This window comes from Caloenas nicobarica, chromosome 8, assembly GCF_036013445.1.
Source record: "Caloenas nicobarica isolate bCalNic1 chromosome 8, bCalNic1.hap1, whole genome shotgun sequence".
In the NCBI taxonomy this organism is placed as follows: domain Eukaryota; kingdom Metazoa; phylum Chordata; class Aves; order Columbiformes; family Columbidae; genus Caloenas; species Caloenas nicobarica.
Window position 1 is genome coordinate 5,262,198 of NC_088252.1, and position 24,883 is coordinate 5,287,080.

General features: G+C 38.4%; 1 protein-coding gene across 3 annotated transcripts in view; it reads left to right on the forward strand.

Annotated features, from left to right (window-relative positions):
• UGGT1 (UDP-glucose glycoprotein glucosyltransferase 1) overlaps positions 1 to 24,358 on the forward strand; it is a 42,437-nt gene extending 18,079 nt beyond the window's left edge. The window contains exons 16-43 of one of the 3 annotated variants that reach the window (XR_010606513.1): positions 450 to 535; positions 977 to 1,112; positions 2,026 to 2,157; positions 3,846 to 4,010; positions 4,215 to 4,335; positions 5,106 to 5,204; positions 6,478 to 6,501; positions 7,027 to 7,121; positions 7,409 to 7,615; positions 8,247 to 8,378; positions 9,273 to 9,403; positions 10,999 to 11,094; positions 11,431 to 11,533; positions 11,957 to 12,036; positions 12,498 to 12,687; positions 13,359 to 13,517; positions 15,270 to 15,355; positions 15,672 to 15,756; positions 16,993 to 17,081; positions 17,405 to 17,509; positions 18,114 to 18,198; positions 19,523 to 19,705; positions 20,905 to 21,065; positions 21,566 to 21,680; positions 22,320 to 22,436; positions 22,779 to 22,938; positions 23,390 to 23,484; positions 23,574 to 24,358. Coding sequence is in view for 2 of the 3 variants with exons in the window: in XM_065639856.1 (XP_065495928.1) it covers positions 450 to 535; positions 977 to 1,112; positions 2,026 to 2,157; positions 3,846 to 4,010; positions 4,215 to 4,335; positions 5,106 to 5,204; positions 6,478 to 6,501; positions 7,027 to 7,121; positions 7,409 to 7,615; positions 8,247 to 8,378; positions 9,273 to 9,403; positions 10,999 to 11,094; positions 11,431 to 11,533; positions 11,957 to 12,036; positions 12,498 to 12,687; positions 13,359 to 13,517; positions 15,270 to 15,355; positions 15,672 to 15,756; positions 16,993 to 17,081; positions 17,405 to 17,509; positions 18,114 to 18,198; positions 19,523 to 19,705; positions 20,905 to 21,065; positions 21,566 to 21,680; positions 22,320 to 22,436; positions 22,779 to 22,938; positions 23,390 to 23,415 (3,168 nt within the window). In the remaining variant the exon portion in view is untranslated. Of the gene's footprint in view, positions 1 to 449; positions 536 to 976; positions 1,113 to 2,025; positions 2,158 to 3,845; positions 4,011 to 4,214; positions 4,336 to 5,105; positions 5,205 to 6,477; positions 6,502 to 7,026; positions 7,122 to 7,408; positions 7,616 to 8,246; positions 8,379 to 9,272; positions 9,404 to 10,998; positions 11,095 to 11,430; positions 11,534 to 11,956; positions 12,037 to 12,497; positions 12,688 to 13,358; positions 13,518 to 15,269; positions 15,356 to 15,671; positions 15,757 to 16,992; positions 17,082 to 17,404; positions 17,510 to 18,113; positions 18,199 to 19,522; positions 19,706 to 20,904; positions 21,066 to 21,565; positions 21,681 to 22,319; positions 22,437 to 22,778; positions 22,939 to 23,389 lie in introns of all 3 variants that reach the window. The other 2 variants (XM_065639856.1, XM_065639857.1) reach the window with 2 other exon arrangements.
• Positions 24,359 to 24,883: the final 525 nt, after the last annotated feature.

Genomic DNA, 24,883 nt, shown 5'->3' on the forward strand with positions numbered 1-24,883 from the left:
TTCATTCTGAAAGGCCCCGTTCTGTCTGGGTTTGTGCTTGCTCTGAGAATGTCTCAGCAGCATCAGCTCTGCAGGGAGCTGAGCAGAGCAACACTGCGTTCCCCAATTCTGACAAATGCCTGTTTCCCACGCACACCTGAGGGGGTGGATTTGTGTACAGGCAGAGGCAGAAGCCTGGGTGCTGGGGACACTGAGGTAAAGAGAAAGTGCTCCAGGAGTCTGGTCTCTTCTGGGTAAAGCAGTGGTTTAGATAGGGTATTTTAAATAACGGACTGAAAGACTTTAAAATAAACTATTATTTAGTGGGCCTCATCTCCCTGACAGTGTATAAATATAATAGGACAGATGGTAATTCTGCACTGCGATGTGAATGAAGATATCTCTAATCAAAACCCCATATTTTGACTTATTCAGGGAATAGAAACTTTTCATTTGCAATTTATTTGCAGGTGCTGATAGTAGATCCTACTCATGAGACCACAGCAGAATTACTGAATGTGGCAGAGATGTTCTTCAGTAACCACATCCCACTGAGGTAATTGCTATGTTTTAATGGGAATTTTTTTACGTCAGTTTTATTTTCATAATTACTTTCGCAATTGTAAAATTCTCTTTGCTAGGACACTGTAGAAATGCTAGATATTGTGTATTGGTGGTTGGGAAGGGTATTTATTAAATACTGTTTGTTACTTAAAATTTTTTGAATATAAGTTTTGCTACTAGTAAAACAGAGTTCGGTTTCTTTAACAGTCCAAAAGAAACTTAAAAGCAAGTACTTTGGATGAGAGAGAGATGAAAAGCAAGATTCTGATGGACTCACCATTAGAGATTGTATGTCCCTAGTTTGATTCCTAGCTGCTCTGCTCAAAATCTTGTTAGTCTTTGTCTAAGATGATGATCACAGGTGACAGTTCTATGAAGAACTGTTACTTATTGGTATAATAGGTTCATGATCTGGGGATTTGTTTGGCTGCAGGATAGGACTAGTCTTTGTGGTTAACGACTCGGAGGATGTTGATGGACTGCAGGATGCTGGTGTCGCCCTCCTCAGGGCGTACAATTACGTGGCACAAGAAATGGATAATAATTATGCTTTCCAGACTGTCATGTCTGTAAGTACTAATTTTAAAAGGAAATTATGTTTTAATATTTTCCATGTATGTAAGATTATGTTAATGTGCTAATATGTACATAATGGAAGAAATTTTTCTTTGACATGGTTAGTATTCAGAGTATCTCTGAATACTAGTACCACACGTTTATTTGCGAAGTGCTTCTGACCCAACTTTAATAAGTGCAACTAGATTTAAATGTGACACTTCACTGTTCTGCAAGTTTTTCTATCCTGTCTCTTTGCTTATTCTGCCAATGAGTTCTCAACTGATGTATCCCTTCACTGTTATAATTTGTTTTGAGCAGTTCCTGTTGCATACTTTTGCTACATGAAAGTTTATTATAGGTACTAGCAAATGCATTTTCACTTGTGGTTTGACATTGTTCAACATATCTACAAGCTGGGGCATACTGTAACATTAAACTGCTGGTGACTTGAAGACAATTAATTTATTCTCATTTTTTTGATATATATGTGTAAGTGAAAGTAAAATCTTGTGCCTTCAAGAGGGAAACAGTTACATACTTTACATGTGAGGTCTGCTGTATTGTTTATAAGCATGTCTTGAGTTTTGAAGGGAAGCTCTTCAGGTATGCTCTACTTGAGCATTTTTTCCCCTAAGCTCCTACTTTTCCCTCACAAATATCTTCTCTAATTAAAGATGCAAGTTATTATTTAAAGACATATATGATGTTTACCTCTGTTTAATCTCAGTGGAATGACTAAGCAAGGTAATTACAAGAGCTACAGGTGCTAAGGAGCAGCTAATAAATATGAAAATTCGTTTTGCAATCTGGCTTTTAATGCCTTATTATAATGACTGGAATACAGGTGACAGATCAACTTACCTTTGGTAAGCAAAGGAGCTTTTTGGTTGCAGGTGTAAACTTGTATTTGTATCTCTCGTTCAGATATATAACAAAGTGAAAACGGGAGATCAGCTAAAAGTGCAGCATGTGGTCAGTGTTCTTGAGAAACAGTATCCTTATGTGGAAGTCAACAGCATTCTGGGAATTGATTCTGCCTATGATCAAAACAGAAAGGTAAGAATTCATGAAACAGCTTTTTTTACTTTTTTTGCTTCAACACCATTTTGAAAATATAGCTATATACAATTTCTTGATCCAGTTCTCTCAGTAACCAGGTAGCTATTTTGTTATCACATTGGGTGACTTCTAGTAATACTTTTATTGAAGTATTTATGTTCAGCACAAAGCTTTATATAATTTACACAATATATACTGTAATAGGTATCTTTAAAAAATCTTGATGTATAGTACCAGAACCAAGATAACTTCCTTGTGGCTCATAAGTCATGCTTTCATGCTGGTATGGATACTTTGGTTGAGTCTAAAATTGCTTGAAAAAAATCAACGTGATGGAACATTTCATAAGAAAACCAAGGGGCTTAATGTCTGTGAGGGACTGGCGTGGGTTTTCTTCACTGGTATTTGAATACCGTGTGAGAGAAAGTAATGAGGATGAATTCAAAACACCCTTCCTATAGCATGGCATCCATCAGTCTTTCTCAAGTAATTTCTTATAAGTTATTTTTAGGGTTCATACTTTTCTGTATGGAGAAAACTGGGAGAGCAAATCACTATTGGATTACTTATATGTGAGATGAAGCAGATGTTATTTGAGGCTCTACAGGGGGATATTTTTGTTCAATATTCTAAAAGAAAGAATGAAAATACTGTCTGCAATAGCTCCGTAACACTGATGATGCTTCTGCATCTGTAAGTGAGGAACACAGTCAGGGTTATATAAACAGGCCTGTGTGCACACATGGTTTCCATCTCCTGATGTACGAGAGTGAAGGGAAAAGCATTTTGAGGAAATCAAAACCAGCAAGACTGACATTTTTGTATGACAGGAGAAGCTTTTTCAGTTTACATACTAGACACCAAATCAAACCCAAAACAGACAAAAGCAACAACCCCCCCTCCCAAGAAACTGCTCACACATGGAAAGTGCTGTTCCCCAGAAGAGGTGAGAGGCCGTTCTGGAGGTCTGCACCTGGGCTACCTGACACCACTCAGCACAACCACTTCAACACTGCAGGGGAAAGAAGCCTTTAGAAAGAGCTTATCTCCAAATAAAGGACACAAGATAAACCAACACTGAGCACTCTTTCATGTGATCTGAGTTGGTGATGGTTGTGTCCTTAGAAGGCCTTGAAAGCCCTCAACAAGAACCTCGGAACAGTAGAACCTGATCAACTTCTGTCCATAACAGAGTATCAATAATGATGGTGCATTTTGCAGTGGTTACATGAAATGGTGAAATTTGTCTTAATAACCCCCCCCACACACAAGTAAATGTTTTTTCACAAGTTTAGGAAACACAAATCTTAAAAACTAAAAAGAAAAAACCTCTCCCCTGTCTTACAGCTATCACTGCTTTGCATTTGCTTCCATATGCAAAGTCAGATTTCCTGTTGTGCATTTGCTATTACCAGAAAGTGCTCATGGACTTAATGGAATATTTTGTACTTCTGTATTCTGAAGTAACTGTTTTTGCTTTGAAGCTGTGAGAGAGGACGTCTCGTGCATGTAAGATGCAGAAAGTGTCTTATGCACTGCGTAAAATTAATGTTCTCTGTATCATATAAAATCTGGAAGGACGTCTTAGTGTGTTTAGAATAGACCTGTGTGGATATTGCATGGGAACTATGAACCCTTGTGGCGATGGGCTGATGTGGTAACGTTACTTCTTTCCCTGTGTTTAGGCAGCAAGAGGTTACTATGAGCAAACGGGCGTAGGTCCGCTCCCCGTCGTGCTGTTCAATGGGATGCCTTTTCAAAAAGACCAGCTGGATCCTGATGACCTAGAAACCGTGACAATGCACAAAATCCTGGAAACCACAAGCATCTTCCAGCGAGCCGTGTACCTGGTAGGTGCTGAGTTTTCAAGAGAAATAAGATTTGGAAAAACTGATTCAAAAGTACCTGAATATGTAATACGCAAGACAACTTGCATTGTTTCTTGTCTTGGTTTGGTTGTTTTGTTGTTGAGATTCGTTTGTTTGCTTTTTGATATCTCCAAGGCAAATACACATGTGAAATAACAAATATTGCTTCTTTCTTCTTTCCTTCAGGGTGAATTATCTAATGACCAAGATGTGGTTGAGTATATCATGAACCAGCCTAATGTTGTTCCAAGAATTAACTCAAGAATCTTAATGTCTGACAGAGAGTACCTAGATCTGACTGGAATGAGTAAGGGATGCTTTTAATTGCATTAAACCTGAAGTATCTGAGTCAAAGACTTTTGCTGTCCTAGTGACAAAGTATTAACAGCACCCCAAGTGATGTTCCAGTCCTGGTGCTCAGGGAGGTGTTATGTACAATAGCAACATTAATGTCTACAAGTTTTTCAAAACAGAAATTTGTTTTGATTTTATAGAAACCTTTAGGGTAATGTGACTCATGAATTGAGAAATTAGCAATGCTAGCAAAAGCCAAGAACAGTGATATAATGTATAAAGCAAGTTTGTTTCTTATTTCTAACGTCCTTTGGGGCAGAGATTGACAGTCATCTCTGGAATTACTTAAGATTTAGGAGAACTTCTCATGGTGAAATGTATTAACACCCAATGCAGTGATTCTGCAGTATAATGACAGTATTGCAAAAACATTCATACAACTACCTTTTTTGAGTTGTGTGAAAAACAGTAACAGTGGATTTTCAAATGTATATTGCATACATAAATTAACTCCAACTAAGTAAGACTTGAACAATTCTTTCAACTCTTTCACATATAAAATATGCAATGTAGTTATTAATGTAACTTATGAGACAAAAATGTAGCTTATGAGAAAACAAAAATATATTCCTCAGCTTATATATTAACCACGGAAATGAGACATAAAAAGTAGTATCATGAGGAACAACAGGGGGTGTGTTTTTAATGTTCTGGTAATAGTAGTGATTTTCTTTCACTTTACATGGAATAGCTTTGGCATCTAATACATTTTCTCTTCCTCAGATAACTTTTATGTGGATGACTTTGCTCGATTTACCACATTGGATTCCAAAGATAAGACAGCTGCTGTTGCAAACAGCATGACCTACTTAACAAAGAAAGGTAATGTTTGCAGTGGATTATGAACCCAAATCTAATCTTACGCGTGTTTCCAAGCATCAACACACACACTGAGCCTTGTTTAGGCCTGTGGGTAATGGTGCAATCTACGTGTTAAAAATAAAGATTTTTTATAAGGCATGACATCTACACGGAACAAGAACCTTCCCTTCTTTAAACTCGGCCTTCAATGAATAATGAATTCCCACCCAACCTGCTCTTGCTGTATCGCAAATGACCACCACAGGTGCAGCTGTGACACCGATTAGAAAAATACAAAAGGGGTTCTAGCTCTCTGCCTCATAATTCAAAATTACTAAAAGTTACATGGATTCAGAGGAAAATTGTTATTTCCCATTCTGTAAGCTGTTTTAATTGCTCCTGTTCAGGTACAGCTTTTTCAATGATAGTATTGTTTTATTACAGTTACGCAGAAAGTTAGTGTTAAAAGTCAGCTGTACCTCTCAGTGTAAGAAATGTATGCACAGACATAATACAGAGCTTGATCCAGCCTGTCCTATATCCGTTCCAGTTTGAGCTAATTCCTCTTGTTCTCATCTGTCGTCTCTACTAGACTCTCACAAGTTTCCCCAGCACTATCTCCAGCCGCTGCCACCTGCATGCACCACCTTGAACGTCCCCAAAGCTCCTTCTGTCTCATATTTGCCTTTAGTTCTATTTAAGTCACTTAGCTCTGAAGAAGTTTCTTGTTTTCCCTTTGTAGTGTATTAATTAAACCTGCACCTCCAAATGCTCATTTGAAAGTGTGCATTGATTTGGAATCCAACGGCCTGGCAATTTTGGGTCACTGCCTCTTCTGTCACTAAGATATTTAATAACTGTTATCTGAGCACAGTAATGCTGTAGCACGTTTATCTTCTAAAATAATAGGAAAGTTATACATATTTCTGGCTCAGCAAGAGTACTGAAACAGCACTGTCATGCCACTTTTTAAAGAGGGAAGATAAAAGAATCAGTTAACATCCAGGTCATGATGGCATGGCAGTTTTTGGAAATGGTCTTCAGGATGATGCCTTCGTGGTTTGGTAATGAAACTCTTCATATGTAGTATAATTAGGGCTGTAGCATGAAAATAAAACATCAGTCTATTTGAAGGGAAGAAAAAGTCAAAGCTTATTCTTATAAAACTGTCACAAACTTGTTGCTTGTTGGACTTGAACTTTGGTTATTCAGTTATGCCCAGTACACACTGGGATTACTATAAAATTATTAATGTCTCTCTCCTTTCCCTCTTTCCTTTCTGCTTTTTGACCAGGAATGTCTTCCAAGGAGATCTATGGTAACTCTTGCTTTAGCATTTCATATGTTGTTGTTCTGGGCATTTTCTGGTTCCTTTACAACAATGGCTTTAGAAGCAGCAGGAAACTGAAGCAGCTGTTTAAGTGCATGTTTGCTTAAGCACTTTCTTCTCTATACAAAACTGATTTTGTGAACTAACAGCTTCAGTACGAAGAAGCGATATGTCTGTACCCTAGTTGGAATCTGTAAGTTACTTATAGGTTCCGTTATAATTTCTAAATTTAAAAGGTAGCAAACAAACAAAAAAATCCAGCTTAGAAAGTGATGCATGCTGTCCCATGTGGGTTTTTGGAATGAGGTAAATGAAAGCTAATATAATAGCAATACTATTATTCTTGTCTTGCCAGACTTCATAACTTAGCTTCATCTGTATCTTCCCTATATAATTTTACTTTTTTTGAAACTTGCATGTGTGTTATATTTCTCCTCCAAATGAGGAAAAACTGAAGCTTCCCTTCCCTTCACCCTTAAATTTTTCTCCCACTCTTTTTTTTTTTTATTGCAGATGATTCCTTTGTTAGACCAGTTACTTTTTGGATTGTTGGTGATTTTGATAAACCTTCAGGGAGGCAATTGTTGTATGATGCAATTAAACACCTGGTAGGTACTGTTTTCATTTGAATAGGTTAGCAGGGCTAATAAAGCAGTAGGTAGAGGCTTGCAAAACACAGATTGTGCCTTTTCACATTTTATGACCTGGGGACATTGGTTCTCCCTGCAGGGTCTCTAATTTCCAGCCTCGATATTAAATTAGTTCATCCTTTTAACCTTGTGCTGTTACTTACCTGATTTGGAATCTGGTTTTCTGTTTAAGAAATACAATGCTTTTGCATTTAAAACATACCTGAAATCTAAAACTTTGCTAATGCGTGTTTTGTTAAACACAGAAATCCAGCAATAATGTTCGAATTAGCATGATCAATAATCCTAGTGAAGATCCAAACAGCAAGAATACACTTGTTGCTAAAGCCATATGGGCAGCTCTACAGACACAAACGTCAAATAATGCCAAGAACTTCATCACCAAAATGGCAAAAGAAGAAAATGCAAAGGCACTAGAGGCAGGAGCTGACATCTTGGAATTCGCTGTTGGGGTAAGCATGTTTGTTGGTACTTACAAAGGTGGGGTACTCTGCTTGTTCCTCTAATTAATTTTTTGGAGTAGTATGTTAATATGCAAAAGATGCAGTAACAATGGACAGTAACACTTGGGTTTGGTGCTGGTTTTGGTTTTTTGATCTGAAAGGTAAACTTACCTAAACAGAACAGTCCATCTAAAAATAAAGTAAATCCTCATACACATCAAACCTACATAACTTTTCAAAGTCAAAAAGAATGCAGGTTCAGGGGTCTATTTGAGTGAGTCAGTTGTTTCTTGGGGGTTGAGAGAGAACTATAATCTCTTCAAAAAGCTGAGAAAAAAAAATGTTTCTCAAAGTAGGTTTAAAAAGTTAGGCCATTATCACATAAGAACAGAAGAATGGAACAACTGGAAAAGCAGCAACAATTATGAGGGCTGTGGCCCTTCACATGGTAAGTTGTGATAATGTCTGAAGGTGACAGGCAAAAACTAGGTTTAAGACCACAAAGAAAAGGGACCTGGGACTAAACTTTAGCAAGATATAAAGATGTTAGTGAATGGAAACAAAAAAGGTGCATTTAAAAAAAAGTGTGCAGGGGTGTACTTTTCTTCCCATTTTAATGTCAAGTATACTTTTCTTTCAGGGTATGAATACCAATATTTTCAAAGAAGCCTTTGAATCTCCCAAAGTGGATTTTATTCTGTCCCATGCTATATATTGCAGAGATGTTCTGAAGCTGAAGAAGGGGCAGAGGGCTGTGATCAGCAACGGAAGGGTGAGATCGAACAGCAGACAGTAAAAGGGATGTTCCTCATGTGGGAAAGAAGCCGACCTGGAGCAGCAGAGTCCAGGGATCACACCCAGAGTCTCAGCAGTCTTTAGGATGCTTCCAGTTAGATTTATTCTGACCAGCACTGACTTTTTCTTTGTACTGTATGCTGTTAGTTATTGGTGTTGTGTACAAATTCAGATTGCTCAATGACAGAGTTCCTTTCACGTTGGTGGTGAATTGAATCCAACAGTAGAAAGGGATGAAACACTTGCACGGTGGTGCTGCCTCAGTTCATTGGGCAAAATGCTGCTGTATCTGGTCTGCTCCACCAGCTCTCTTTACAATAGCCACTTAGATTAGGCAAATTATCTTATAATAGTATTTCATTGCAAATAATGAAGCCCAGCTGTGTACAGCATTCAGTTTTCTTTTGTCATCTGCTTGCTCATTAGGGAAAAAAAAAAAGCAAGTTCCAATGGCTACCATATACTTTAATGGGTTAAATATTTTAAGCGATGAGTTGTGGTATTCATTTCTCTCATTTCCAAAAGAGAAAGAATTGTCTAGGTAGCTTTTAGGCTTCTGCAGGCTAGACTGAGATTTGCTGGAGTTTTGCTGGACTACTGGAACTGGCCTGGTGTTCTATTGCTCCTTCAAGATGCAGCATTGCATGTGTAATTTAATATGCCTCATTTTTGCAAACCAAGCACTCAGTGAAAATTTTAAGCATTTATTTTATGCCTTAGTCTGAGACTCATGGCTCTTAATAGAATTATATTTTAAACTGTGCTGCCACTGATACCCACTGAGACTGGGCTGGAGTATTTATTTAAGATATCTTTGAATTTTGTTTCAGTGTAGCCTTACCTAATAATGCTGATTCCACTTTCTTTGTAGATTATTGGCCCATTAGAAGATGGTGAGATGTTCAATCAGGATGATTTCCATCTCCTTGAGAACATCATACTAAAGACATCAGGACAGAAAATCAAATCTCAGATTCAGCAGCTAGGATCTGAAGAAGATCTGTAAGTAAAGATGAAGCGGCTTACAAAAAAGTGGTGGTACTCTTGATAATGAGATTATCTTTCTGCTCCTCTAAATGGAAGAGAAGCCTAACTTTTCATTAATATTAAGGCCATCAGACTTCTTGTGGGATTTTCCCCCAGCTAAATCTTAACTGACACACTGTCTTAAACCATTTACTCCAAATATGTCAGGGTTTCCTAACTTGTATGTAAGATTACTACGGTATTGATTTAACAGCAGAAAGAAGGGAAGAAAATGAGATGCTGGAGTAAGCTGAACTGCAAACAGATTCGGAAAGCAAAGTTCAGCCTATCAATATAAAAATTACTTTAGTAATATATTTCACAGTCAGTGCTATGGAATCATGTAAATTACTTTTAACTTTTTAAAGAGAAACAGCAGGAAAAGAGGTAGAGATAAGAAAATGAAAATCATAGTTCTAGATAATTATTGCAAAAAATACATAGAGGTGAGCTAATCAAAAGAAAGTTATCTTCAGGTTCACAAGAACTGAAGTCCATGGACATGTGTTTGTGTGTTGGAGCTCATTCATAGTTCAGATGATAGTTTCTCTCATTTTTAGCATGATATTTTCCCATGATGCTGCTTGCCTGTTAAAGGCTGCTCAAGTAAGTTAACCATGAGGTCTTTTGTGCAGAAATCTTGTGTGATTCTGAATCCTAAAAGGACAGATTTTAACAGCATTCCAAACACTTTTGCATCCATTGCGGTGTTGGGAATCAGAAGAGAAATACGGGTGATAGGTTGGAGGAAGAGGGCATAGTTTGAACATAGGCTGGTTTTAGACAGAGCAGTGGGTTTTTGGTTTGAATGCTGCCAAAGTTTTTGGAAAGCTTTTGAAATTACCTACTGCTCTGGAAAACACTATAGAACTGAGCAGACTTCACCAGGTTGTGGTTTTGGTATGAACAACTTAAACAGCTGTCACTATGAATCTATGAGACTTCCTTAATTCAGGACAAGCTGACAGACCTTTAAGTTACGGTATTGCATCTTGGCACAGCTGTGATGTACGAATCAGTTTTCATTGAACTCTCAAGAGGCTTTACATTTTCAAGATTAACTATATTCTTAAAATACTAGACTGAAAATTTAGGGGAATAATAAAAAGGAAGCAGTTGTCAGACGTAGTTGTCTTTTAATGACAGGACCCCTCTCTCAACAGTTTCTCCACATACAGGATTGCTTCCGAGTTCTGAGAGTTGCAGTGTGAAATGGGGAGACTGCTGTGAAACAAGGGTCTGATCTGAATCGCTTACAGGTCCAGGAGAGGCTGGTGAAGTTCCGGAATGCAGAGCCTGTAGCATGGCTGAGCCCTAAAATACCAGCTGTTCTGTATTTGTTACACAGCTAAACCCTTTGGTACCCTCAGTAATAAGGCTGTGACCTGTTTAATGATGGATTAACCCTTAAATGTGTCTAATTCTTCAGAGCTTATGTAGAGAGGTAGTAAAAGTGTTAGTTTGTGTATCTGAATTCAGTCTGTCTTCCTGCCTTTTGCTGCTAACTGGCAGAATTGTGATAAGTACCTGCATTTTCTGAGTAATTGTAAATGTATGTATTTTTTTTTCAGTGCAAGTGACTTGGTAATGAAAGTGGATGCTCTTCTTTCTGCTCAACCAAAAGGAGAGGCAAGGATTGAATATCATTTCTTTGAAGAACGACACAGGTATAGGATTGCTGGCATTTGCTGAGCAATATGCTTTTCCTTGTCTTTTAATGTTCCCACTGTTTTAAGTGGCATTTAATTATTTAAAAAAAATATATCCAGGTAGCAATAGGGTTAACTGCCCCAACAGTTTTCAGGGCACAGTGAGATTCCAGAAATTAATTTTGTCTACCTATCTCTATACATGTGTATGTCTATATGTACTTTTTTCTCTATTTAGTTTCAGAAGGCACATAGCATTTAGGAAGTTATTTGACTTCAGAATAAGATAGATAGTGTTTTTCCTATATTTATCTATATGTTTTATACTTTAAAATTGTTTTTTCTTCTGTTTAGTGCAGTTAAACTGAGACCTAAAGAGGGGGAGACATACTTTGATGTTGTGGCTATTGTTGATCCTGTGACCAGAGATGCCCAGAGACTTGCTCCGTTACTTCTGGTATGGATACAATGACAATTTCAAAAAGTTGTCTCAGTTCTGTAATTTTGGGATGTTTGTCTTCCTTCTTGACTGGGTGGTGACCAATGGCCTTCTATCAGTATATCTGAGCTGCACAATACGTTTATTACTGGAAAAACTAATCACACTTTACTACACACTAACAAGATCACGCTTAGATGTCACCTAGATAGCTTCTAGCTTCCCTGTTTTAATGGTTTAGTTTACAATGACTCTGTCCTTGAGGGAGAAACTCTGCATCCCAGAAAGAACACCTGCAAGGTGAGGGAGCAGGTGATTGCTCTTAAAACCACCAGTTAAAGGGAGGATTGTGAATGAGCCTTCTTGAGGTCCTGTCTATAAAAACAGTGGTCAGCTTTACTGGTTAGCATTTTAAGGGATGTCTTTTTCTCATTACTTTAGGTTTTGAACCAATTGATAAATATGAACTTAAGAGTGTTCATGAACTGCCAGTCCAAACTTTCTGACATGCCACTGAAAAGGTAAGCGATACCATGCCTGGGTTAAAAACCTGTCGGAATGTGCAAGCACAGAAACATGGTTAAATGTCCTACAGAAAGTCTCCATTAACTGCTTTAAGCTTGTTTATAGAATAGCACGATTTCTCCCAGAGAATCTGGGGATTTGTGGATAGCACAAGGATTACAAGTTGGCCACATTTTTAATTATGTAAGTTATTTAACTTACATATCTTAATGGTTGAGTCTTGTGCATTATGGTTGGTCCTTCGAGATGAAAATTCTGACCTGTTCTAAGGTCAATACAACCTGTGTTGCCTTGGACAAAGCCTCCTATATGCAAGAGGGAATAAAAATTTTCTATCAGGCTTCTTGGAGACACTGAAGGTCTGGGAAAGCCGATGCTGTCAGCAAGTTCAATGAGAGTAAAATATTTTCAAAGTTTGGCAGAAATATGTTCTAACATCTTCTTTCTGAAATTTCAGCTTTTATCGCTATGTTTTGGAACCAGAGATTTCGTTCACAGCAGATAATAACTTTGCTCCAGGACCAATTGCCAAGTTTTTGGATATGCCCCAGTCTCCACTGTTCACTTTGAACCTAAATACTCCTGAGAGCTGGATGGTGGAATCTGTCAGAACCCGCTATGACCTGGATAATATTTACTTAGAGGAGGTAAGAGAAATCAGTGTGTTCCTATTACTGCATTTAAATGATGGTGGTTTTCCAGAGATTATTTTTGTAAGGGGAAAGATACGTAGAATTTTTAAACGCTAATAATCATAGAACTATAGATTTTCACACCTTCTACATTTGCAGAGCCCTAAATGTTTTCTAGGAGGGATGCAGATAAACCTGAGCTCACTGACAGTAAGATTGCTGTTCTCAATTACTCCTGGATGCCTGAACCACAGGCTGAAAAATACTGTAGGCTTGAAGCAGATCCTACACATGCCTTGAATGTAACATTTCAGAGTGTGCTGAGCTAGAAACAATCATACACTTTTTATGAGATGCCAGACCAATCACTTACTTGACTACGTTCTCCAATGTTTAAAAAATATAATTGTAAAACAGAGCAAGAGTCCTTCCCTTTTCTTATCCTAGCATCTTACCAGTTGAGATTCCAATCTTTTTGGTCAGGGACACTCTTAACAATACACATGTGGAGTTCATCGCTGGAAGGAGCTGAGCTCTTTGAGGCTTTCTAGGTATTTGTTCAATAAAACTACTCTGGTAAAATAAAGTGTTATTTAATTACTATGGCTATTTTGGAGAGTTACTGAATCACTAAAAATTGGCGCTTTAGAGCTAGTGCTGAATTCAGCAGTATCTTCTCCTTACAGGTGGATAATGTTGTGGCTGCAGAATATGAACTGGAATACCTGCTGCTGGAAGGACACTGCTATGATATTACTACTGGACAGCCACCTCGGGGGCTCCAGTTTACACTGGGAACTTCAACCAATCCTGTCATCGTTGATACCATTGTTATGGCCAACTTGGTAAGGATTCGATTGGAACTGGCAGCAAATTCCTGGTCCTACAGTCAGCACAACCACTTGTGTAAACCATGGAGTATTTCTGAGTATGTGGGCTATGGATATGTGCTGTTACTTACACTCTACAGTTGCTTGCAAATAGCTCAGAACCACATCATTCCAAACATGGATGTCTAAAACCTTGCAGTGTACTTATTTGTCTCTTACCTTTTTCAAGATGTACTCCTGTCCCTTCAGCTTGCTCAGAAGGGTCTTCTGGAATATCTGAAAACGATGCCAATATTCTTAAGCAACCTCTTTGCAGGGAAGATCAGACAGTTATGTTTTTTCTAGAGGGGGTGTTCCTTAGATCATCCACTCTGGTCCTATACACCTCAGGTGGGCACTTGTCCTGTTTTCAGACCCATTTTTTCAGCAGATCTGTGGAACAAATGCAGAGACTCAGCAGGAATAATTGACATTCTAGAAAACGCAGGAAGTGTGAAGAATGGGAATTGCTTAATTTAGTTGAGAAAAGGTGATGGAAATCCAAGTATATGATTGTTGCCTGCAGCTGCCTTTATAAGGTAGCTGTGTAAGGGATCAGTCTGTTTTCAGTGTCCACCCTGGGCAACGAGAGGCAATGGACCGACATTATGGCAAGAGAAGTTGGCCACTGGAATATTTTCTTGATACCTAATGTTAGTGAAAAGCTGGAATAAATTGCTTTTTGGGGTTTTTGGGATCTTTAAATGTGTTAAAGAAAAAGCAAGGAAAAATATTTACTGATGCCAAATGTTTATTTTTAAATTCTTGCACTCATTTTCTATTTCTCTGCACCTTTTCTTAGCCGAAGTGCATCCTATAATGATGTAGTATTTCTTATTGTAGAAAGGAAGATGACCCTTATTTTATGATCACATTGTGTGTGTGTATATGTTAAGGAGTAAAGCTTAATGGCTTAGAGGGGTCTTTTTTTTCTAATTAGTGAAACCGAGGTGTATGTACCACAGTATAATAAGGCTGTGTCTGGGAATCCTCTTCCTCAGGTCAGTGTCCGTACTGTGAAGGGTTATGAGAGGCCAGGAATGTGCCCTTTCCTTCTTTTTTTTTTTTTTTTTTTTTTTTTTTTAAGCACACTGGTTGACATGGAATTGCATGGACAGGACACTGAAACATCACTACAAATGTTTGTATCTTCTATTGGTGTAATGATCTAAATCACAGAAGAAAATATTCATATCTAGAACCTGAAACTTCAACAAGACTTATATACAATATTTGAATTTCACATTGTATTTTAAGCTCTGTAGAAGAGATAGCTTATAACATATAAATCATGTTACCATTTCCTGCTGTAGATGAAATACCAGTCTGTAGAGCTTCAAAGTTGATTTAGATTTTGTTCTGTAGGCAGACTTTTTGTGCGTTGCTGTGTAGTAACCAACTAGTGTTTCGAAATTCACTCTGTCCTTCATGAAAGCAAGCTTTTGCAGGGGGTTGCACTGTTCCGATCAGGACACACTGAAGACTTTCTCTCATCTAATGTAGAATGCTAGACCTTTTCATACTCCTGTCTCCTATGGAAAAAACAACAATTTTGAATGGAACTTCTAGGGCTTTTCTCCTGTTCTGTGGGCCATAAGGTTATGTTAATGAGCTGGCTTACAAATAACTATTTTCAGATATAAAACAGTTGGTCAAAATAAGATGGCTTAAAAGCTGTTCTACATTTGCATTTTCTGGAAAACGACAAATATTCTTTTTGCTTTACAGGGTTACTTCCAGTTAAAAGCCAATCCTGGTGCATGGACTCTAAGACTAAGAAAGGGCAGATCTGAGGATATCTACAGAATCTACAGGTAGGACTTCAGTCTTTTTCTTGTGAAACTTTTGAAATAGGCAGGCATTGTCCTATGTGAATCTAACCATTCCCTTGCCAAAGTGTAGCAAACTGAACAGCAAATTACATTTCATACTAAACATATTTATGTGAGATGAAATAAATTAATTCATTTAAAAACCTGTATGTTCAAATACATGTATTTGTTACTTTGTCACATATCTCAAACCTGTTTTACGGTGCTAATGCTTAATACCATGTAGAAAAATGTGTAGAAGAAATAAGGAACATATTGCTGCTTTGTAGTAAAGGTCGGTATTTTACTGTATTTTCAGCCATGATGGCACAGACTCTCCACCTGAAGCTAGCGAAGTTATTGCTGTTCTCAACAACTTCAAGAGCAAAATTATTAAAGTGAAGGTGAGTTTAAAAACTGGAGTTCCTCTTAAAAAACACTGTTTGACCAATAGTGGGGAAGAAAGTTTGATTAAGGCCTGATGATCCCTTCTTACAAGCATATATCTGAGGCATGAGGCAGTTTGCACAAAGTTCACATCACGGTACCCTGTTTCCCGAAAAATAACATCTAACCCGAAAATAAGCCCTAGCATGATTTTTCAGGATTTTTGAGGATGCTTAAAATATAACCCCTACTCCAAAAATAAGCCCTAGTTACAGTTCATAAAAAAGTCAATTTAAATAGTGTCCAGGCAGCTATACATGTAAAAAAAGGCATCTTTTGAAGCAAAAATTCATAAAAGACCCTGTCTTATTTTCGGGAAAACAGGGTATCTATAAGGGAGAGAATTATTTGTAGACTTGGTTTTGCCTTTTTTTTTTTTTTTTTTTTTTTGACACAGGAGAAAATGATGTGTATCTGCTGTTCCTCTTGTATGCCCATGAGAAACAACTCAGCCCACGTTTTACTGATTCAGTTGTGCTTAGGACTTCAGAAAAAAAAGCCAGTTTTGTATGTCCTATATATGTCCAGTAATAAACATTCAGCCAGGATTTTATCTGTTATAGATACATTTTACTCATCTGGCAATACATTTTCTATCAATCTGATACAGAGTAGGTGAGAATACAGTTTTTAAAAAGGTAAATCAGTAATTTACTGTCTCTTCAGGTAGCCCATCAGATAACGACATACCTGAAAAGTTTAAGGAGGACAACTGATAGATAAGTGATGGTTGTAACACATCCCGTTCACACTTCATCACAGATTTACTTGCGCCAGAGTAATTCTGGGATGTTCTCCTGATCTGCTGCCTTGCATAGACTCCATCTGCTTTGGAGTCTCAGTGGCCAGCTGTATCTCTTGGAAACAGAGAGTGGTGGAGGTGTTGTGGTTTTTGCACGGGGGGTTGGTTGGTTTCTTTGAGGGGTTTTCTTTGTCAGTCTCCATCATCAAGGATGGTCACTGAACACTTCTAGAACTATCTAGACTAACGTGCCTTTGTCTGCAAGCAGCTTTGGATCTGTTCTGAAAATGTCAGTCCACCACTGAGCTGTTTCTCCAGTCAGCTTGGGTTACCTGCCAGCTCACTGGACGTAATTCAAGTGGATACGAACAGAGCCAGTGTCAAAACAATGCGTCATTACTGTTTGCCCAATATGTGGTTCTGCTCACTAAAACAATGTTATGTTTTACAGGTTCAGAAAAAACTAGATATGATGAATGAAGATCTACTAAGTGATGGTACCAGTGAGAATGAATCTGGATTTTGGGAATCTCTCAAATGGTAAAACTAATTCAATGATAATGTGCAAGTCTCTCAAAAATAGAAAACTGTTTGATGATGCTGTTAGATCTGCGAAATTCCATAGCCATCTATTAAGCCTGCTTGAATTTAGGGCTATCTTTCGTAGGAGCTCTCCATTTCTAGAGAACAGGGTTACTGCTTTGCATGTGCTTACCTTCTGTGACTCCCAGTGCTACTCAGGAGCCTGAAAACATGATTCATTTCCAGGAGCTGCATCTCGGCCAGCCATCAATCAAATCAGTGGTCCTATATAGTTGGGCCTTACTGTCTTGTCCTTTATATAAACACATTTGTCTTTTCAGGGGATTCACAGGAGGACAAAAGAATGAAGATGTGAAACAGGATAAAGATGATGTACTAAATATATTCTCTGTGGCTTCAGGACACCTATATGAAAGGTTCCTACGGTTAGTTCAGAATTTATAATCTGGGGGTCTCAAATGGTAGAGGTTCCCTGCTTTTCACAAGGAAAAAGGTTCAAATTTGCAAGAATATTAAAAAAACCCGAACTTTTTCAACAGCTCAGAAGTCCTCTAGATTTTGCATCTACTGTACTATAGGAACTTTTGTCTGCATAGCATTCATACATTCAAAATAGACTTAGTTTAACAGAAGATATGTTGCTGTCCTAGAATTTTCTCACTACAATATAACCAAGTAAAGATGTGTCGTTTAAGAAGTTACAGAATAAGTGCTAGTTGCTTCGGAAAAGAACCTGAACTTCTGTTCTCAAAGGACTGTGAAAGCCAATAGGTTGTATATTCTCTGACTTGTTAAAGTACATAGATGTTGGGGGGATTAGTAGTCTTTGTAGCTAAAAGTAAGCAACTTGCAGTAGGCTGAACCTACCCACTTTTTGTTCATGTGTGAAGATCAGTTATCTGACACATAACTGCAGTTAATCTAATAATGTAAACCAGCAATTTGTAATCCGTTATGCAGCTGATCTCTACTGGGTGGCAGTTGTTCTGGTAAAGACTCTTTTTTTTTTTTTTCTCTTTCTTTTGATAGGATAATGATGTTGTCTGTGCTAAAACATACTAAGACTCCTTTAAAGTTTTGGTTTCTGAAGAACTACTTATCACCTACCTTCAAGGTTTGTTACTAATTAGAAATTTATTCTGTCATGGGGAAAAGTAAAAAAGAAAATAAAAGCACAAACAAAACAAAACAGCACCACCAACATGCAAACTTGTGCGTCATACTACTTTGTAAACGTATGTACAGTTGCCTGTCTGTATACCTTCTATTTTGACAAAGCACCAAGTTGGTATAAGCTGGTATAAGCTGGTGGTTCTGCCTAGAAAGCTTTGAGAAATAACAGATGGGTTGACAGTAGACTCAGGCTGAAGGTAAATATTTAAGAGAAAAGTATCTATCAGTTAAATCATACTTGAAAGAATCTGGAATTTCTTTGGTGACTTACATGAAAAAGGTGTAGATTTTAAGACGAAATTCAGAGCTATGAACTTACATGTAAAACAAAAAGGGCTGAAAGATTACAGGAAGAAAATACCAGAGAAGCAACGCCTGTGACTAGGTATAGAGGGAGCTTTGTAAGAGGAGACATGAAACCCATGATTTCAGAGTGACTAGAGCATGGTAGATGTGGGCCCTAGATGAGTATACCTGGAAATACTTACCAACTACATGTCATACATTATAAAAGAAATAGCAGGATTCAAAACAGAACCCGGAGGTAAATGGTTGTGAAAACTTTCAGGAATTTGCATCTTCTAACATTTAATATTAGGAAGTGGCATTTCTCAGAGAATCCTACCTGTTCCACAGGAGCTCAAGGGGAAATAGTTGGCCATGTTCCGTTGGTGCAGCCACGGGCTGTGCTGTGAGCTGGCTGTTCTCAGTCACCTCTTGGTGGTACAACAAGGGGCTCCCCCTTCCTTCCCGCAGCCCCTGGCTACACCTGTGCTCTCCCAGCGACAGAGGAAGCCTCACAAATGAGAATGTCAACCCACCTGACACTGGGCCAAGTTGTTCTAAGAAAATATTTCTCCCACTTATTTTCTCTCATTTTATTATTCCCATTTACGCCACTTTGTACAGCCCTAAATAATAATTCTCCCATCTGCAAAATTTTACTATTTGAATAATGCATTCTTTTAAACTGATCCGTGGATCACTCTAAAACGGCTCATAAGTAATTGCGTGGGGAAAAAACGCCATAATATTTAGTTGTCTTATGATAGCTGGCTTTACAATTTGTACTGATTGTTCAGTTTGGGGTTATGTCTTTGTTTGAAGTAACAATGAAACTGTAGTTATTCTTTGTGCTATCTCATTTTCTTATGTTCTGTGCTTTATTATAGGACTGAAATCTATCTCTGGTAATGCGCTTTTCTTTTTCCTGCAGAGGAACAAAGAACTGAGATAAGCTACTTTTTTTTCCCCTCCCTCTGCAGGAGTTCATCCCATACATGGCAGAGAAGTACAATTTCCAGTATGAGCTTGTCCAGTATAAATGGCCACGCTGGCTTCATCAGCAAACAGAGAAACAGCGTATCATCTGGGGCTACAAGATCCTCTTTCTAGATGTGCTCTTCCCATTAGCTGTTGATAAAATCCTGTTTGTGGATGCTGATCAGGTAACACAGAGGTTGCAATTACTTGATCTTTGCCTTTTTTCTTTTTCTCTTTTCTCTAAGAATAGTATGTTCTTGAATACAATTTCTGTATTATTGGAAAGGTTGCAAGCCTGAGCCCTTCCCAGGCGTGACTGAAGGTTGATGCTGTAACTATAGCATCCTTCAGTAAGCACTGGTTTTTCTGCCTGTTCCCCCGAAGATCGGTTTTGTTCACCTTTTACTTTGTCTGGTTCCTTGTTCACTCATTATCCCAGCTAGTTTGCCAAATAGATTCTTGTTTCACCCTTCCATTTTCCAGTTCTGTCTGTTCTCCCAGCCTGCAGATCACTTACCACACATGGTATTGTCCTCAGTCACCAAGCACTGTCCCCCTCCCACCCCTGCTTTTAACGTGCCCAGGTCTGGGTGGCTTTCAGAGGTGCGAGAAGGCAAATCCCTTGTGCATGAAGCCATGTCCTGCTGCAAAGCAAACGGTGTCTTTAAGGTTTGTATGTGCTTACTGCCTGAACGGTTTGAAAGTGCAGGATATGTGTCCAGTGAGAACAGCCAAAATACTCCTTCAAAAACATAAATGAAACTGAGAGGTATGGATTATCAACACGTGAGTATAAAATGCTTTAGGCGTTTTGGCATATGTGTATATGATTCCACATCAGTTAAAACCATTTCAACTTCTACTACAGTATCACCCAGGATAAATTTCCAGCTATGCTGTTCTCATTGTAGACAGGTTTTGCTCTGCTTATAAAAGAGATAGTAAAGCATTTTTTTCTCACCAGAGTGGTATTTTTAGAGTAGTACTACTGACATATCATGTGTCAAAAAGACATTAAAAAGCCTTCGTCGCTGAAAGCTGTGCAAACTTTCAAGAGGAAAGGATGCAAAGCATCGCAGTAGTGTTCATGTATACTGAAAATTCTTGCTGCTTATTAAGCAACAATTTGGCACTTCAGCTGTCAAACTAACCTCTATCAGCTTATTTTAAGCTCTGTTTTAGTTGTTCCAGCTCTAAGGGCAGGGGGGACAACACCTTTTGTGCTGTGTTTTGTACTATACATACATAATGCAAAAGACTGCAGAGTATAACATGTAATTCCTCCTTTAACTGCTCTGTTTGAATTAAACCCTGACCAGCATTTAGAATTAACCAAGCCATGACAGGCTTCTACAAATAAAAATAAAATGTCCTTTCCCTTCAGATTGTGCGCACGGATCTAAAGGAATTAAGAGATTTCAGTCTAGATGGTGCTCCTTATGGATATACACCGTTCTGTGACAGTCGAAGAGAAATGGATGGCTACAGGTTCTGGAAATCAGGATACTGGGCAAGTCATTTAGCTGGAAGAAAATACCACATCAGGTACTGAAGAATTCAGTTTTTTCAAAATGCAGGGGGGAAGCTTTTGCTACTACTTAGAATTATCAGAAAACTAGCTGCGGTGGACAACACTGCAGTGAACCACTTTTTGCTTACTGTGCCTCTTTAAGGTTCCTTTGCCTATGGTCCATGTGAAGCACTAGGGACACTGAAGGTACTTTCAGTATGCTACAACTTTTACAGATGAAGAACTGAAGTGTTAAAAGAAGTGTTAGCTAACCAGACATCTTCACTTGTTAATAACAAGTGTTGGAAGAAAGGACTGCATGACAGCAAAGCTAAGATAGATTTGATGACTTGACTTTTTTTTTTTTTTGTATGTGCCATGACTTTCTTAGAACTGCTTTCCTGCCTTGTAGTAGATAATGGGAGGTACTTTCACCAAGGGGTCGTTTTAGCATATTGTATCTCAGGGTCTGCTGGGGCTGCAGTAAGTTACCCATCAATCAAATGTCATTACTAACTGCATCATCTCCATGTAGTGCTCTGTACGTTGTGGATCTGAAGAAGTTCAGAAAGATAGCAGCCGGAGATCGACTCAGAGGACAATATCAGGGTCTTAGTCAGGATCCTAACAGTCTGTCCAACCTTGATCAGGTGTGTTTTTATTGTGTTTGTTTTGTTCTTCTGGGCTATGACGGCAGGCTGGGAACTCTCCTGTCCTGGCCAAACTTCAATCACAGCCAGATGCCAGTGGCAGTCAAATGAGGCAGCTATTGATAGCATCAAACATAACTGGTGGGTGGAAACACCACCCTGCCCTTAAATGTCTTTAGAGTATGAAGTTTTCCAGTATACTGCAAAACAAATACATAACACAACTGGGTACCTGTTTCTTGAACTATCCAGCTGAGTGCTTTACTGTGCATTGACTTCATAACATGAGATAAGGCTTGTACTGTTGCAGATGGGAAAAATAACACAGTGGTTCTAATCAATTAAGAACAGTCTTCCAAACTGGTCCAGTACAGGTGTGATTCTGGATTCATATTACCGCTTCAATACTGTTTGCTAAATAACTAATGTTCAACAAAAGTAAGATTAACAGTTGTAGCATGCAGGTTTTTTTCCAAAGGACTCTGTTTGGAATGGAATGAAAAGTTGAATCATCACTTTTTATTTGCACTGTAAAAAAACTCTACAAAAGTTAAACTTCGTAATAGTATCTGGTTGCCGGGGGTTTCTCCCACCCTGCACCCTGTGGAAACTGCTACTGACTCTTGTCCTTCACAACAGGATTTGCCGAACAACATGATCCACCAGGTGCCAATTAAATCACTCCCACAGGAGTGGCTGTGGTGTGAAACATGGTGCGATGATTCCTCAAAGAAGAGAGCAAAAACCATTGATCTCGTAAGTGCAGTACAGCTCCCTCATTCTTACGTAACAATGAAACAGAGTGACCAATTGTAGAGGCACTTCCCTACCTCAGATGTGGGCACCTCATCCTGTATTGTTACGTAAATGTTTTCAGCACATCAGGTTTTTTGTTTGGCTTCTAAATTTCTCTTACCTGGGGCAGTGGCATTATTATGAATTTGGAAAGAGACTTTACACTGTACTCTAGCGATAATACAGGCATGTATTGTTCACCACCAGCAGATGAACTCCACCAGGGGGAAGCACACCTCCATTCAGTAAATAAACCTTTTTTACGCATTAAGTGTCTTAACAGTTTGTATGTTTTGTTTGAAGTGTAATAACCCAATGACCAAAGAGCCCAAGTTGCAAGCAGCGATGCGTATAGTTCCAGAATGGAAGGAGTATGATCAAGAAATCAAACTGCTCTATAGTCTTTTCCAGAAAGAGAAAGAAACAGGAACACCAGCTGAGATGCCAAGACAACACACACAAGGTAAATCTTCCTGACTATTCCTCTACTTTTGTGACTTTCTTCCCACCTGTTGGGACTGGACTTAAGTTGCATCCTCCTTCACTGTAAGCTTGCACCATGCCAAGGCTTGCACAGAAGATCTGTTACATAATCTGTGTATTTTAATGGCACAGAAAGGCCTTGCTGAGTGAGGCTGGTGTAAATTAACCTGATTCTAAAACTTAGAGAACTATACTGCACACTTTTTCCAGTTCTGTTAAAGACCCTTGCTGTTCCCACAATTTCATGAGCGTGGCCTTATCTTAACGCCTAACTAAAGCGCCTCTATACACAATGGGTATGAAGTGTTCTTAAGTCACTGGTAATCTTGCAAAGAACAAGGCTTTGGGGTTTATATATTAATTTTCAAACCAATTTGCTAATTGAGGCAGCTGGCAATGGAGTGCTCATTTTTCTCTCTCCTCTTCTACAGATCCAGCAGCACATGTGGAATTATGATACATGGAGAAACATTCAAGTTAGACTGTTTCATAGACAATTTTTATATTGAAAGCTAGTTTTTTTCCGGTATGTCTGCAAAACTGCTGAATAATTGAATGGGATGATGTATGCATTTTTATTACTTGCCTTTGGGTTAATTTCTGCATATGAAATAGGATCTGGATTGCTGGAATTAGCATTACTGGTTTTTGCACCTGTGGTGGAGATGAAAGAGCCCATGATGGAATTCAGCATTTCAGAAACAAAACTTCAGAATCCACTGGAAGAGCCACAGCCTGTTCCTTCAGCTGTTGCTGCCTCCACCACTGATGAAGGTCCTGTTAGGCTCAGATCTGACTCGAGAGCCTGGAAATCGCAGACGCATTGGGCCGTTGGCTAGAACATAAGTCCTGACCCCAACTGATGGAGATAATTTTTCCAGGTAACATAATAAGGCTCAGAATCATGCCTTGAATTTGGGATACTGTTTTATCTGCAAGTTTTCAAACAGTCGGAAATGCTTCTCAGATTTGTTCAGTATTCCCTTGATTTTGTAAAAAATCCAGCATTACTTAGATTTTCTATTTCCTATCTTCATTTATTGCCCAACTTTTGCAAGGATTGGCTTAATATAAAGCTACCACAAAATGCCCATCCAAATACAAATGCCAAAGTTTACAAAGTGAGCAGAACATGGAATTTGACAGCTCAGTTCATCCTCACCCATTTGACTTGAATCAAAGTGCCCTCCTTCCTTCCTGCTCAAACTCTAAATCAGTCCCCAAAACTGGTAGGGCCTTACTATTGCTGTGGTTCACTGATTCATGAATGTTCTTTGTTTATGAAAAAAATATCTGTGGAAGCTTGGACGTTTTTCATTATGTAAATTTCATTAACTTTATTTTTCTTCAAACAGAGATGTTGTCACATCAATAAAAACTTTGGAGTTCTTAGGTCTTAAGCTTTAGTTCATTGTCAGTCTTTTGATCATCCTTGTTGCTTGCACACATTACAGCGCTAATTTGATTTTGGGGTTTCTGAATATTTCACCTGCATTTGTTTTCATTCTTGCACAGGCAAGAGAACATTTTCCTGCAAGGATTAATTACCCTGAGTTAGTTTTATCATTCATATTCATGTCTTAATTTTTTAAGATGATACTGCCATAGTTCTGTGTTATGAACATACCAGTTCAAAAAAAAAAAAAAAATCTTCAAACTCTGTTTCCTTCATTCTGCAGGATTAGTGTCTGCTCCCTAGAACACTGAGGAGTTGAAGAGTTGAAATACAAGAACTGAAGTAGTATTTCTAGCAGTGAAATACAGGTCCCTGTGCACTGCTTCTCTAGAAATCCAAACTGGGATCGCTTCTGCCTCCCATGGTTTTATACAGGTCAATGTTCTGTGCTGTAAGAGCCTCACACTAAAAAAGAAAACTGACTTAAGATGCTCTTCTAGAATTACTGTATGATACATCCTATCAGTGT